Source organism: Salminus brasiliensis, chromosome 8 (assembly GCF_030463535.1).
Source record: "Salminus brasiliensis chromosome 8, fSalBra1.hap2, whole genome shotgun sequence".
In the NCBI taxonomy this organism is placed as follows: domain Eukaryota; kingdom Metazoa; phylum Chordata; class Actinopteri; order Characiformes; family Bryconidae; genus Salminus; species Salminus brasiliensis.
Window position 1 is genome coordinate 28,524,945 of NC_132885.1, and position 15,622 is coordinate 28,540,566.

Below are 15,622 nucleotides of genomic sequence, written 5' to 3' on the forward strand. Positions count from 1 at the left end.
GTTGTGGTGTTGTGTTGTTGCAGTATGTTGTGTTGTTGTTGTGTTGTGGTGTTGTGTTTTGTTGTTGCAGTGTGCTGTGTTGTGTTGTGTTGTGTGTTGTGTTGTTGCAGTGTGTTGTGGTGTGCTGTGTTGTGTTGTTGTGTTGTATTGTTGTGTTATGTTGTTGTGTTATGTTGTGGTATTGTTGTGTTGTTGTGGTATTGTTGTGTGGTGTTGTGGTGTTGTTGTGTTATGTTGTTGTGTTGATGTGTTGTGTTGTTTTGTTGTGTTGTGTTGTGTTGTTGCAGTTTTGCGGTGTGTTGTGTTGATGTGTTGTGTTGTTGTGGTGTGGTGTTGTGCTGTGTTGTTGTGTAGTGTTGTGTTGTGGTGTTGCGGTGTGTTGTGTTGATGTGTTGTGTTGTTTTGTGTTGTTGTTGAGTTGTGCTGGTGACCACCGCTGGTGTGTTGTTGTGTTGTGTTGTTGTGTTGTTGTGTTATGTTGTTGTGTTGATGTGTTGTGTTGTTTTGTTGTGTTGTGTTGTGTTGTTGCAGTTTTGCGGTGTGTTGTGTTGATGTGTTGTGTTGTTGTGGTGTGGTGTTGTGCTGTGTTGTTGTGTAGTGTTGTGTTGTGGTGTTGCGGTGTGTTGTGTTGATGTGTTGTGTTGTTTTGTGTTGTTGTTGAGTTGTGCTGGTGACCACCGCTGGTGTGTTGTTGCAGTGTGTTGTGGTGTATTTTTGTTGTGTTGTGTGTTGTGTTGTGGTGTGTTGTGTTGAAGTGTTGTGTTGTTGTTGTGGTGTTGTGTTTTTGTGTTGTGTTGTTGTGTTTTGGTGTTGTGTTGATATGTTGTGTTGTTGTGGTGTTGTTGTTGTGGTGTTGTGTTGTTATGGTGTAATGGTGTTGTGTTGTGTCATGGTGGTGTTGTGTTGTGTTGATGTGTTGTTGTGTTCTGTTGTGTTGTTATGTTGTGGTGTGTTGTGTTGTGGTGTTGTGTTGTTGTGTTGTTGTTATGTTGTGCTGTTGTGTGTTGTGTTGTGTCATTGTGTTGTGTTGTTGTTTTGTGTTGTTGTGGTATTGTTGTGTTGTTGTGTGGTGTTGTGTTGTATTGTTGTGTGGTGTTGTGTTGTATTGTTGTGTTATGTTGTTGTGTTATTTTGTTGTGGTGTTGTGGTGTGGTGTTGTGGTCTTGTGTTGTTGTGCTGTTGTCATGTTGTGTTGTGGTGTGGTGTTGTGTTGTTGTGTAGTGTTGTGTTGTGGTGTCTTGTGTTGATGTGTTGTGTTGTTGTTGTGTTCTGCTGTTGTGTGTTGTGTTGAGTTGTTGCAGTGTTGTGGTGTTGCAGTGTGTTGTGTTGTTGCAGTGTGTTGTGGCGTTGTGTTGTTGTTGTGTTGTGCTGTTGTGTGTTGTGTTGTGTCGTTGTGTTCTGTTTTTGTGTAGTGTTGTGGTGTGGTGTTGCGGTGTGTTGTGTTGATGTGTTGTTGTGTGTTGTGGTGTTGCAGTGTGTTGTGTTATTGTGGTGTGTTGTTGTTGTGTTGTTGCAGTGTGTTGTGTTGTTGTTGTGTTGTGGTGTTGTGTTGTTGCAGTGTGCTGTGTTGTTGTGTTGTGTGTTGTGTTGTTGCAGTGTGTTGTGGTGTGCTGTGTTGTGGTGTTGTATTGTTGTGTTATGTTGTTGTGTTGTGGTATTGTTGTGTTGTTGTGGTATTGTTGTGTGGTGTTGTGGTGTTGTGTTATGTTGTTGTGTTGATGTGTTGTGTTGTTTTGTGGTGTTGTGTTGTTGTTGCAGTGTGTTGTGTTGTGTTGATGTGTTGTGTTGTGTTGTTTTGTGGTGTTGTGTTGTTGTGGTGTGTTGTGTAGTGTTGTTGTGTTGTTGTTGTGTTGTGCTGTTGTGTGTTGTGTTGTGGTGTGTTGTGTTGTGGTGTTGTGGTGTGTTGTCTGGTCACCAGATGGCAGCACTAACAGGTTCAGTCATACAACACTAGATTAAACAGATCTTGAAGGGATCTTGAACTTGGGGCTTCATCACCACAGTGAGTCTAAACCAGCTCAAACGCTGTGTGATGTGAATCAGTGCAGGACAGCTAATCATTTCTGAAAGAATGAAAATCTTGGTAATGGGCATGGGCGAGCTCTCTAGCTATAACCTCCCTCCCTGTCCAGAAGTTTAGCAGCTTTTGACCTCATCAGGTGAAGCTGGGAAAGGAAAAGCATGTAAAAGAGCTTAAGATGTAAATCCTGTAAGCAGTTTAACACCAGATCAAACTCTTAACAGAAGGAGATTTTTTACACAGATGATCAGCCTCAATCAATTATCAGAGGATTCCAGAAATGCAGAACTCGGTTGTGTTGTATTGTTGTGTTGTGGTGTTGTTGTTGTGTTGTGCTGTTGTGTAGTGTTATGTTGTTGTGTTGTGGTGTGTTGATGTGATGTTTTGTTGTTGTATTGTGGTATGTTGTGTTTTGGTGTTATGTTGTGGTGTTGTTGTGTTGTGTTATTTTGTTGTGTTGTGTTGCTGTGGTGTGTTGTGGTGTATTTTTGTGTTGTGTGTTGTTGTGTTGTGATGTGTTGTTGTTGTATTGTTGTATTGTGTTGTGGTGTTGTGGTGTGTTGTGTTGCTGTGGTGTGTTGTGTTTTGGTGTTATGTTGTGGTGTTGTGTTGTGTTGCTGTGGTGTGTTATTGTGTTGTTATGTTGTAGTGGTGCAGTGTGTTGTGGTGTTGTGTTGTTATGGTGTAAAGGTGTTGTGTTGTGTCATGGTGGTGTTGTGTTGTGTTGATGTGTTGTTGTTGTGTTCTGTTGTGTTGTTGTGGTGTTATGTTGTGGTGTGTTGATGTGTTGTGTTGATGTGTTGTGGTGTTGTGTTATGTTGTAGTGTTGCAGTGTGTTGTGTTGCAGTGTATTTTTGTTGTGTTGTGTGTTGTTGTGTGTTGTGTTGAAGTGTTGTGTTGTTGTTGTGGTGTTGTGTTTTTGTGTTGTGTTGTTGTGTTTTGGTGTTGTGTTGTGGTGTTGTTGTTGTGGTGTAGTGTTAAGTTATGGTGTTATGGTGTAATGGTGTTGTGTTGTGTCATGGTGGTGTTGTTGTGTTGATGTGTTGTTGTTGTGTTCTGTTATGTTGTTGTGTTGTGTTGTTGTGGTGTTATGTTGTGGTGTGTTGTGTTGACGTGTTGTGTTGTTGTGTTGATGTGTTGTGGTGTTGTGTTGTGGTGTTGTGGTGTGTTGTTGTGTTGAGGTGTTAAGATAAGATAAGATAAGATAAGATAAGATGCTTTATTAGTCCCGCAGTGGGGAAATTCAGTGTAACAGCAGAAAGCGATAGCAAGACACTCAGTTACAAAAATTTGGATAAATAATTTACACTATAAACACACACACACACACACACACACACACACACACACACACAATATAAATAAGAATTAAAAGAGCAATAACAATATTATTTACAGCAAAAGACTCTTAATTGCACATGGGGGGGGGGGGGGTATTGCACATAGTATTCCCTGAACATGAACATGTGTGTGTAGTTAAGTGTGTGTGAACTCTGCATTATCAAGAACTGCTTCTGCACACGTCACTTTAATAATCTATGAGCTCCAGTTTGCACTACTGTTTATATTTGCACTAACCAAACCCAGATGTTTTATCTGCTGCATATGCCACTTCGCTCTATTTTATACAAACACTAAAACTCTTACATTCCTACATATTAGTAAAAGACCATTTCTATGCTTCTTGTTATTTAATGTTTATTTATATGTTTGCTGTTTATTGTTGCACCATGGCTCTGAGAGTAAAGCAATTTCAATGCTGTGTTTGTACATATTGCAGTTCTGACAATAAAGCTGACTTTGACGTAACTTTATTTTATTACAGTATTATTGTTATTATATTATTTTATAATAATACTTAGATTTTCTTTGAGTAAAAAAAGAAACATCCAGAACACATCAGTAATACAGAACATCTCTTATTCATGCTGACCAACACACAAACTCTCCACCAGATCACTCCTCTAGATCACTTCTCCAGGCTCCCTCTTTACTCCTCCAGACTCACTCCAGATTATCCAGATTACTCCTCCCATCATGTCTCCAGGCTCTCTGCTCCAGGCTCTCTGCTCCAGGCTCTCTGCTCTATTAATAAATGTTTTATTAAACTTAACTGCACATTTAGCTGCACTATGGCAGAGCTTTATGTGTGTCAAGAAGAGGAAAAAGTTCACATACCTTAAAGTTGAAGCTCATCCATCCTCCTTAGGCGAGCACAGAAGTCCAGGCACTCCCATCCCCAACCAGTTCCACCACCTCTTGTTGGGGGTTCCCCAAGGCATTCCCAGGCCAGCCGGGCGATATAATCACAGCAGCAGGTCCTGGGTCTTCCTCTGGGTCTCCTCCCATTCTGCCATGTCCAGAGGGGACCAGGGGACTGATAATGACCGGAGGAAATCTTTATCAGATGCCCAAATCAACTCAGCTGGCTCACCTCAACACCATGGAGCAGCAGCTCTACTCCGAGCCTCTCCCGGATAGCAGAGCTCCTTGTTCCATAATGAAGAGTGAATGGGACGCCACCATGGCCTCAGACCTGGTGGAGCTGATTCTCATACTGACCGCTTTGCACTCAGCTGCAAACTGCTCAAGTGCACATCGGAGGCCATCACACACAGAAGCCTTGCTATCCTGTCCATGAATATCACATACAGGAGTGGAGACAAGGCACAGCCCTGATGGAGTCCAACAGCAACACTGAACAAGCTTGACTTAGTGCTGAGAGAACAGACACAGCTCTCACACCGAGAGTACAAGGACTGTGCGGCTCACATCAGTGACCTCGGCACCCCGTACTCCCCGAGCACTTCTCACAAACAGCTTCGGGGAACATGGTTGTAGACTGAAACGGTGAACACTCATGACCCCTCGACTATCTGAGAGAGTGTGAAGAGCTGGTCCACTGTTCCACAGTCAGGACAGAACCTGCGATGCTCCTCCTGAATCTGAGGTTTAACTATCGGGTGCATTCTCCTTTGCACTACCCTGGAATGGAGTTTCCTGGAGAGGCTAAGAAGTGTGATGCCTCGAGTAAGCACACACTCTCCAGTTCTCATTATTGAAAATAGGACCACCACCCAAGTACTCCAGTCCAGAGGTGCTGTTCCAGAGGTCCATGCAACATTGCAGAGGCATCTCAACCAATACAGCCCTACAATGCCCAGAGCCTTCAGCTCCTCCATGTGAATCTCCTCCACTTCTGGTGCTTTGCCACTATGGAGCTTTCTTCAGCTACCTCAGTGACTTTGGCAAGAGAGATGGTGAGATTCTGACTCCCTGGTAGATTCCAGCCCTACCTCCTGGACAGAAAGCATGTTCCTCAAGTTTAGGAGTTCCTCAAGGTGTTCTATACACTACCCAACAATATCCTCAGCTGAGAGCAGAGCTTCACCGCCCTAACTGACCATAGTTTGGACAATGATTCTCCTTCTTCTTCTTCTGAGTTGTTGGACTATTTTACAGAACCTCCTCATGGCCACCCGAATGTCATTCTCCATGGACTCTCCACACTGTTCCTAGTCCCTGGACTTCTGCCACTGCAAATCTGATGATGGTGCAAAGCAGCTTTACAAAAAATCAGGAAATTAGATAAAATTAATGATGTAACCCCAAGTGAGCAAGCCAAAGGCGACAGTGGCAAGTAAAAACTTCCCAGAGCTGGAGGAGGAAACCTTGAGGGGAACCAAGACTCACAAGGGGGACCCATCCTCCTCTGGTCAAAAACATGTATGACTGACTAATGAATGGTTTAAAGGCACCTCAACACCACTTAACAAAAAGCTTTAGGCCACATCCAAATGTCCAGCTGCTTCTATGATGCAGGTCTATCCCAGCAGACCCTCACTAGTCTTTGGGCCATTGTAGATCTGTCTGGCAGTTTTCCCCACCACTTCCAACTCACCTCTAGATGATGATCAGTTAACAGCTAAGTGCCTCTCTTTGCCCGAGAGTCCAAACATGGCCTCAGGTCACATGATATGAGCACAATATCATTAACTGACCTTTGGCTCAAGGTACACTATGAGTGTACCAAATACACTCATGAGCAACCTTGTGTTTGAACATGGTGTTTGCTGTGGACAAATTGTGACTAGGACAAAAGTCCAATAACACCCTACCCCTCGGGTTGAGATCAGGCAGGCTGTTCCTCCAATCACTCATCTCCAACCCAGACCTTGTGAGAGGTGCGTCCACATGGTCATCCAACATGATTTGTTTGGGCTGAGCATGAACAGGGTAAACTCAGTTTGAATAATCTGAAGGGGAGCTGAAGACTTGGTCTCCTGCTTTCCTGCATCACAATGGGCGGTGGGAGCACAGCTTCTGCTTCCACCACCGGCCCATGGAGCGGGACTTTCCCTTCAGAATCAAACCCACACAGTACACTACCATTACTGGGAGCCGTGCTGGTCGTCTACAGAGGATGAACTCTCTTCTTCAGGATCTGTTGGAGAGACAAAAATGACAAAGATTGACCAACTGAAACATTTCTGATCAATATTTAAAGTGATTCTATGGTATAAAAGGACCGTCACGATCACTCAACAGTCCACTTACCTTAAACTTGGGGAATCGCAGCCTTCTTCTTCCCTGCCTCACTGTGGGCTGTGGGAGGACAGCTTCTGTCTCCACCACCAGCCCATGGAACAGGATGTCCGAAGTCCCATCCTCACGTCTCTGTTCAGGACTGGAACAGGCAGGAGCTTCTGTGGAGGCAGCAGAATGTGGAGCCCCCTGCTGGGAAGAGGAGGAGTTGTGCACCGCAGAGATGAAGAACATCTTCACCTTCCCTCGAAGTGAATGGGAGGCTCTGATAATCGGTGTGACAACATAAGCTTTAGCTGCCCTTTTAACTGCAGCACAAAAAGGACTGCAGCAGAGGCAGCCGTGCTCCTCCTCCACAGCCTCCACACTTCGGCAAGTTAGACTTGCCCCAGCTCTACTGCTGTCGTCTTCGTGGAGTGGGCTGACGTCTCCATGAGAACTGGGTTCCCCGTCCTCGTCAACGGCTTCCACCACAAACCTGCCTATAACTCTGGAGACGGTACAGAAGCAATGTGGAGAATAAGTATTAGCTTATTGTTAGTGAACTAATACTGTATGTTACCTATTTACTGATTTACAGAACAGTGCTGCCAGACTGACTGTTTTAATAGAGAGAGCAGAGATACAACAGTCATAAATAGTGTCTAAACAACAAACAAACAAACAAACAAACAAACAAACATACCGTATTTTCTCCAAATGCTTAATGGTGTTCTGCTGCTGTTGCTGGATCTCCTTACAGCTCTCATCACAGAGTCTCTCTGGAAACCCGAACACACTCTCCTGTGGAGCGCTTTTAGCCTCAGCCACAGATGAGTCTGCAGTCTCACTCATTTCACTGTTGATAAAAATACAAGACAAATACAGCAAATAAGTAAACAACTGACCAGTCTCAGGGGGAGTCACAAAGCAGGGTTCTCAGTTCAGTCAGAGAACTTAATCCCAGAGTCCAGCCTGTCCAACAGAAGAAGAGCTGAGGGACATTCCAGTCCTCAACCCTGGGCTTAAGCTGAGAAATGCTGCTTTGTGAAACACTAAACCCAAAAGCATGAAAAGGGTTTGTTCATTCTGCTAAGTGCCTTCTAAAGTTTTTCAAAGCTAATCAATAAAATAGAAATGAATAAACAACTCAGTTACATGTAAACAAACAAGCAAGAAATAAACACTTAATAATAAATCAGCAAAAATCTAATTACAGTTCAAATACAATGAAAATGTTCTTTATGTTTATAATCCTGGAACTTGATACTCAGGTTCCAGCGCAATGGTTTACTTACTGTTCTTGACTCGACTGCAGCCAAGGATGCTGTGCCACCTGTGTTACCGAAGGCCGAAAGAAAGGACGGAACTGCAGCATGTAGGCGATCAGGTCCTGACAGGACTCCTCCACCGCCATCCCTTCCGGATAGTTCAAGGGTCGCTGCTGGAGATTTGGGAGCTCTTTCAAATCCGTGTGGTCATACGGCCTGGACCCAGTGAGCATGACGTACAGGATCACGCCCAGGCTCCACACATCGCTCTTCTTCGGCTCGTAGGGCGTAGCCAAAAGCACCTCAGGAGCAGTGTAGTAAGAAGTGCAGCAGTACGTCTTACTTTCTTCAGGGGAGCCTTTTGAAATGCGTCCAAACCTGAAGCCGGTCAGTTTGATTTGACCGTCAGCAGTCAGCAGGACATTACTGCAGGTGAGATCTCGATGGACAATGTCCTGCTCATGCAGATAGTCCACAGCGCTGACAAGCTGGGAGAACCACTTTTTGGCCTGATCGACGGGGATGTGGTGGAGCTCCTGGATCTTTTGATGGAGATCCGTGGCTGCAGCCTCCATCACAATAAACACCAGATGGTTAGGCATCTCAAAAATGTCATGCACCTGAACGATGTGAGGGTGCATCACTGTTTTCAGGATGTCCAGTTCCCGGGGCAGAAATTTGGTCTCCAAATCAGGTTCCATCAATATACGGTCCACTATTTTAATGGCCACCTGCTTGGGGTGCTTCTTGGATGTGGCCATCTTAATTTTCCCAAAACTGCCTTCCTGGATGTTGCCCAGCACCTCAAAGCCCAAGCTTCTCAGGGCTTTGTCAGTGTCTATTTTCTCCCTGCAGATGAAGAAAGAAGCAGAAAGTTAGAAGGTTGAGGAGGTTGTGAGGACCTCTTTCTCCTGTGCATTCCTGCTAGAATCAGCAGTTTATTTAGTCCTGATCCAGTTTTAATCTTAATCCTAACAGCTCTTCTAAAAGAACTTCTAGTAGTTCAGTGTTTAACAGTTCTTCAAATGTTGCCCCAATCTGATCCCCCTCTTCTTCCTATATGTGCTTTAATTTACATCTACAGGAGACTTCTAGTAACGTTCTAATACAATATGGCTTCTTCTTTATATAGAGATATAAACCCACAATCTAAAACTAAATAATCACAAAAATCCAATTCAAATAAAAGTACAATGAAATATTCTTTATATTTATAAACCTGGAACTAGTGACTCCAGTTCCAGCTCAATGGTTTACTCACCGGTCTTCAGGTAACTGCAGCCACTGGTGCTGTGCCACCTCTGCCGCCGAAGGCCGAAGGTAATAATGGAACTTCAGCATGTAGGAGATGAAGTTCTTACAGGGCTCATCCACTGTGACACCATCTGGATACTTCAAGGGTTGCTTCTGGAGATGCGGGAGCCTTTTCAGATTGTTGCTGTCGAAGGGCAGGGACCCAGTGACCATGGTGTACAAGATCACACCCAGGCTCCACACATCACTCCTCTTGGGGTCGTAGGGCTCATGCAGAAGCACCTCAGGAGCAGCGTAGTGAGGAGTGCCACAGTACGTCTCGCTCAGGTCAGGGAAGCCTCTTGAGATGCGAACTAAACTGAAGTCAGTCAGTTTGATTCGGTCATCAGCAGTCAGCAGAACATTACTGCACTTCAGATCTCTATGGACAATGTTCTGCTGGTGCAGATAGACCACGGCACTGACGAGCTGGGAGAACCACCTTTTGGCCTGGTCAATGGGGATGTGGTGGAGCTCCTGGATCATGTGACAGAGATCGGTTGCGGCAGCCTCCATCACGATGAACACGTGCCGGTTACTCAACTCAAGGATGTCACGCACCTGAACAATGTGAGGGTGCTGTACTTTTCGGAGAATGGCGAGTTCCCGGGGCAGAAATTTGGAAACAAAACCAGGCTTCATCAACTTGAGGTCCGTTGTTTTAATGGCCACCTGGTCGGGGTACTTCTTGGACGTGGCCAGCATCACCTTTCCAAAACTTCCTTCACCGATTTTGCGAACCACCTGAAAGCCCAGGCTCCTCAAGGCTTTTTTGGTTTCCATTGTTTCCCTGCAGATGGAAGCTGGTTCTAGATAAGTTGGCTCTAGATAAGCGCTTCAGCCAAATGACATCAGTGTCACTGACAACATAGGAATCAGCTGTCTCACGGGCTGCCGAATCCTAACTGAGCCACTGAGGGAGAACAAGCCTATTTATAGGTTCTGTGATGTCATCAGCATGACATCACAATGGAGAAGAGGAGTCAGGTTACTGAGGTCAGTTCCTCATTGGCTGTCTAGAACTGTATGTACACACAGTGCTGTGGAAAAGTATTGGCCCCTGTGGTTAAGATATGAACCAAATTGCAGTGATATTTAGACTGATCTGATTGAATACAGCCAGGTCTGTTGAAGGTAAATCTCACTGATACAGAAGTTCAACATCTACATTTATTTATCTCTGCATTTCTACTTTTCTTTTTGTAAACTTATTTATTTTTATGTTTTAACTTTTATATAAAAAAACATTAATAAAAAACTAAGACACAATACTGCTGAAGAAGTGGAAAATAATGAATAAATAAAATTGACCAAAAAATAAAGAAATAAATACAAAAATCATGCCAGTACAGCATTGGTCAGTGCAATAGAGAGACACTCTATGGAATGTAGGAAATGCTCTATAATATATGGAGTTCGGGTAAAGGGCCAAGAACACTCCATAAATGGGTCCATAAATGTAATTAAATGTTAATTGTTTCTGTGGTAATATTTAATTGAATATATTTATGAACAGATATTCACAATAAAGAGCTGATATCTTCCTCCCAAACTCCCCACTGCTGAAATGCCATTGTCCATTCTGTTCAGCCAATAGCAACCGTTGCCTGTTTTTTTGTTTGACCCTATAAAATCATCAGAACATTGTGCATCAGTTTTATCACAAGTTCTCAGCTGCTTTTATTATTATTATTATTTTTATAATATATATATATATATATTAACACACACACACACACACACACACACATACACACACTATAGATTTAGCGTTAGTGCTGGACACAGAATTTGGCCTCCACCTTTAACCCATCTGTGCAGTAAACACACACACAGTGATATGCTGAGCACACACACCTGGAGCAGTGGGGAGCCATTGCTGTAGCGCCCAGGGAGCAGACAGGGTAAAGTAGCAGCTAGGCCAACCCAGGTATCGAACCCACAACCCTGTCATCAATAACCTATAGTTCTAGAAAAGCTCTGTATATATGTTATTCCTTTTCTGCTTATTATTATTATTATTATTATTATTATTGTTGTTACTATTATTATTATTATTGTTGTTTCTTCCACACATTTGTGTGATTAATACAGCCTGAACTGATTAACGTACAGACACGGTTCAAACACCGTTTCGTAGATGATCTCGCTGTGTGGTCTGCTGTGTATTTTTAGAGTCGATCTGATTTCTCATTTTTAATAAATTTAAGATTATTATTATTATTTTTTAAGTCAATTCTTTAAGGCGAAACTGTGCTTAAGGTGGAATTGTGCTCAAGTAGCACTGGATTTTAAGGTGGAACATCTTTTAAGCTAGTACTGAGTTTACCCGGACACTGAATTTTAAGGTGGAACATCTTTTAAGGTAGTACTGTGTTTACACTGACACTGAATTAAGCTAGTACTGAGTTTACCCTGAGACTGAATTTTAAGGTGGAACTTCTTTTAAGATAGTACTGTGTTTACACTGACACTGAATTAAGGTAGTACTGAGTTTACCCTGACACTGAATTTTAAGGTGGAAGTTCTATTAAGGTAGTACTGAGTTAACCCTGACACTGAATTTTAAGGTGGAACTTCTTTTAAGGTAGTACTGTGTTTACACTAACATTGAATGTTAAGGTGTAACTTCAAGCAACCACTTGAGATACCTAAGCAACCACATAGCAACCACCTGTGACACCATAGCAACCACCTGGCAATGCTATAGCAACTACTTGTGACACCATAGCAACCACCTCGCAAAACCATAGCAAACACCTGTGACACCATAGAAACCACCTGTGACACCATAGAAACCACCTAGCAACACCATAAACACATGTCAGCTCCATAGCAACAACCTGAGACATCATAGCAACTACCTGTGACACCCTAGCAACCTCAACCTAGCAAGGTTCCCTCACACAGCTCCAGCGCAAAGCTGTGGAGTATCCGTGTGGGGTCGCAGTGGAGGAGCCCTGTCGGGCCGTCATTTCTTATATGCTGCGCTTCAATCCCTTCACCCGGCCTTCGGTGAGAAACGTGGCGAACCACCCTTGGCTGCAGGCCAGGCAAGAACAGTAAGTAGAGCGCTGTGCTGGAACTCCAGTGTCGAGTCCTTTTGTTAATGGATGTATTCTTTATTACTGTTTTTATTGATCCTTTATTGATTGATTAGCTATAGTAAATAAATGGCTTTTCTGAAGAACTGCAGGGCGGTGTTTCACAAAGCAGCATTTCTCAATGGGACAATGGCAACAGGCTCAGGTCAATGGAACAGGCTGGACTCTAGGCTTGAGCTCTCTGGCTGAGCTGGGAAACCTGCTTTGTGACCCCCTCCTCCAGATCGGTCCACTGTTTGTTTACTACAATCACCTGTATTTTCTTTACCAGGGAAAGGAGAGATTCTGCAAACTCATCTTTCCTGAGTCTGAAAGCTCTCCAGAGGTGAAAGTGTGTGGAATTCCAGGGAAACACAGTGGAGAATGCAGAGGACAGGCAGGTAGACAGCGGGGACGAGGACCTGGATTGGAGCAGCCTGTCCTCATCCAGCGGTCTTCTCTTCTCCATAATGAACGCTTATGAGCAGAACGCCATCCAGCGTTCGGAGGAAAACCGACAGTAAGTTTGTCTGATTATTTCTTACACAGTCAGTCTGGCAACACTGCCACTAAGGACACACACACACACACTTGGTGAAGTGTCCATATTATGCCATGATAAAGATCACTAAAGGTGAAGAGCTCGTTTAGACGTAGCTACCGTACAGAATCAGCTCACTAACAATGCCTGCATCTCCCCATTGCTTCTGCAGGGCCCCCAGAGTTATCGGCAGATTCGTCGTGACTGTCGTTGACGAGGGCAGCAGTTTTTATCCAGACCCAGTCGACCCAGTCCAGGAAGTCGGTAGTGGCAGTAGAGCTGGTGCAGAGGTTGTCAGGGAGGAGTCCGGCTGCTTTAACTGGAGTCCGCTTTGTGCTGCATTTAAAAGGGCAGCTAAGAAATATGTTGCAGCACCGATCCTCAGAGTCTCACGATCACTTCGAGGGAGGATGAGGAAGCTCTTCCGAGGGAACTCTGCGAAGTGAGCCTGGAGGAGTGAGTCTAGAGTGAACCTAGACGAGATCCATGATGAATTTGCAGCAGTGAGGGAGTGATTGGAACCGAACCGAACCGTGAATTTATCATTCATTTATCAATAGTTCTGATCAGAGGAGGATGGGTCCCCCCGTGTGAGGTTTCTTCCTCCAGCGGTGAGGGAGTTTTTCCTTGCCACTGTCGCCTTTGGCTTGCTCACCGGGGGATTTAGGGTTTTAGTGAGGGAAAGATTGATTTGGAGGATTGAGCATGGAGCAGAGAGAGAAACCGTGATTGAAGGTTGACCCTGAAACAGTGAGAGAAACAGTGATTGGAGGATTGAGCCAGAGGTAGTGAGAGAAAGAGTGGTTGAAGGATTGAGCATGATTGGAGGTTTGAGCATGGATGAATGAGAATAAGAGTGTTTGGAGTATTGAGACTGAGACATTTAAAGAATGAGGGATTTGGAGGATTCAGAATTGAGCAGTGAGAGAATAAGTGATTGGAGGATTGACCCTGAAACAGTGAGAGAAACAGTGATTGGAGAATTGAGAATTGAGCAGTGAGAGAAAGAGTGATTGGATGATTGAGCCTAAGGCAGTTAGAAACTGAGGGATTTGGAGGATTGAGCCAGAGGTAGTGAGAAAAAGAGTGGTTGGAGGATTGAGCGTGATTGGAGGTTTGAGCATGAATGAATGAGAAAAAGAGTGTTTGGAGGATTGAGACTGAAACAGTTAGAGAATGAGGGATTAAGAGGATTGGGAATTGAGCAGTTAGAGAATAAGTGATTGGAGGATTGAGCCTAAGGCAGTTAGAAACTGAGGGATTTGAAGGATTGAGCCTGAGACAGTTAGAGAATTAGGGATTTGGAGGATTGACCCTAAAACAGTGAGAGAAAGAGTGATTGGAGGCTTGAGGACAAGGGAGTGAGAAAAAGAGAGAAAAAAAGAGCAGGAGTGATGTGAAGGAAGTGTGTGTGTGTGTGTGTCTTTTGAGCATTAATAAAGCACTGCTCTGCATTACTGATGTGTTCTGGATGTTTGTTTTCTACTGAAAGTAAAACCTAGATATTGATCGTCTCTCTTCATCTTTATGATGAGTCTGAGGATTAAACTCACATTAGATCACCTTGAAGAAATAGAAGACCATAATACATGAATAAAAATATTATTATTATTATTATTATTATTAATAATAATAATAACACATAAGGCAGGACTGAGCCAAAATAATCCAGGGATCTGGGAGGAAAACACGACGCTGGGTGGGGAAAGCCAAGGCGACTGAGCAGTGCTCGGAAGGGACAAGGGGATGAGGAGAACCGACGACCACAAGCCGAGCTTGGGTGTAAAAGCAGGACAGAGCAGGAAGGGAAAACAGAGCAGGAAGCAGCGCTTCAGAAAGGGCGAGAGCAAAACTAAAGAAAACCACGTAGCCGAGCTTCAGACAGGCCACATCAAACAAAACCAACAGAGGAACAAAAGAGGAGAACAAGGAGCAAGAGCGCTGCTGCCGGACCCCTGGTCAGAGTTACACACTAATAATCAGAATAATAATCCCAATAAAACTGATAATACCACTGCTACAGGTCAGGACTACACTTCAAACCAACACACACACACACACACACACACACACACACACACTCTACCTACAAGTTAGCCGAGGGCAATTCAGTTACCTAACCTGGAGTGCTGATTCCAGGATGTCCACGCCCCCATGGAGAACGAGGAGGTCGAGGAGAAGCTGCGAGAGCTGCTGGAGGCAATGTTGGGTGTGCTCCCTCAAGTCGTCCAGATGTGCAAGCAGAGGCTGCGGAGGCTGCAGGACCCACTCGTTGAAGAGGTTTCTGCTCAGATAAAAATGGTCAGAGTTACACACTAATAATCAAAATAATAATCCCAATAAAACTGATAATACCACTGCTACAGGTCAGGACTACACTTCAAACCAACACACACACACACACACACACAATCTACCTACAAGTTAGCCGAGGGCAATTCAGTTACCTAACCTGGAGTGGGGGCCAGTCAGGAGGGTTAAGGGCCTTGCTTGAGAGCCCAACAGTGACAGCTTGTGAATCCCGGGTCTCAAACCCACAACATATCCCAGAATAGGAGAGAACAACATATCCCAGCATTCAGTGCATGAACACAACTACGGTATAACAGGAAGGTCAACATGTCCAAAACACGTCACCTGAATGAGATCCTACTTCAGAGCATCCAGAGACAGTGGAGACGAAAATCCAGAGACTGGACAAAACCGGTCAAGCTGGTCAAGAGCTGGTCATGATGCTGATTCCAGGATGTCCACGCCCCCATGGAGAACGAGAAGGTCGAGGAGAAGCTGCGAGAGCTGCTGGAGGCAATGTTGGGTGTGCTCCCTCAAGTCGTCCAGATGTGCAAGCAGAGGCTGCGGAGGCTGCAGGACCCACTCGTTGAAGAGGTTT

General features: G+C 44.3%; 1 protein-coding gene across 1 annotated transcript; it reads right to left on the bottom strand.

Annotated features, from left to right (window-relative positions):
- Nucleotides 1-4,225: 4,225 nt before the first annotated feature.
- LOC140561358 (ribosomal protein S6 kinase alpha-3-like) lies at nt 4,226-9,891 on the bottom strand. The gene is made up of 6 exons (XM_072686517.1): nt 9,077-9,891; nt 7,843-8,664; nt 7,251-7,403; nt 6,578-7,055; nt 4,482-4,603; nt 4,226-4,370 (listed from the first exon to the last, which is right to left on the bottom strand). The coding sequence occupies exons 1-6, from the start codon at nt 9,889-9,891 to the stop codon at nt 4,226-4,228; spliced, it is 2,535 nt and encodes an 844-aa protein (XP_072542618.1).
- Between the last annotated feature and the right edge of the window lie 5,731 nt (nt 9,892-15,622).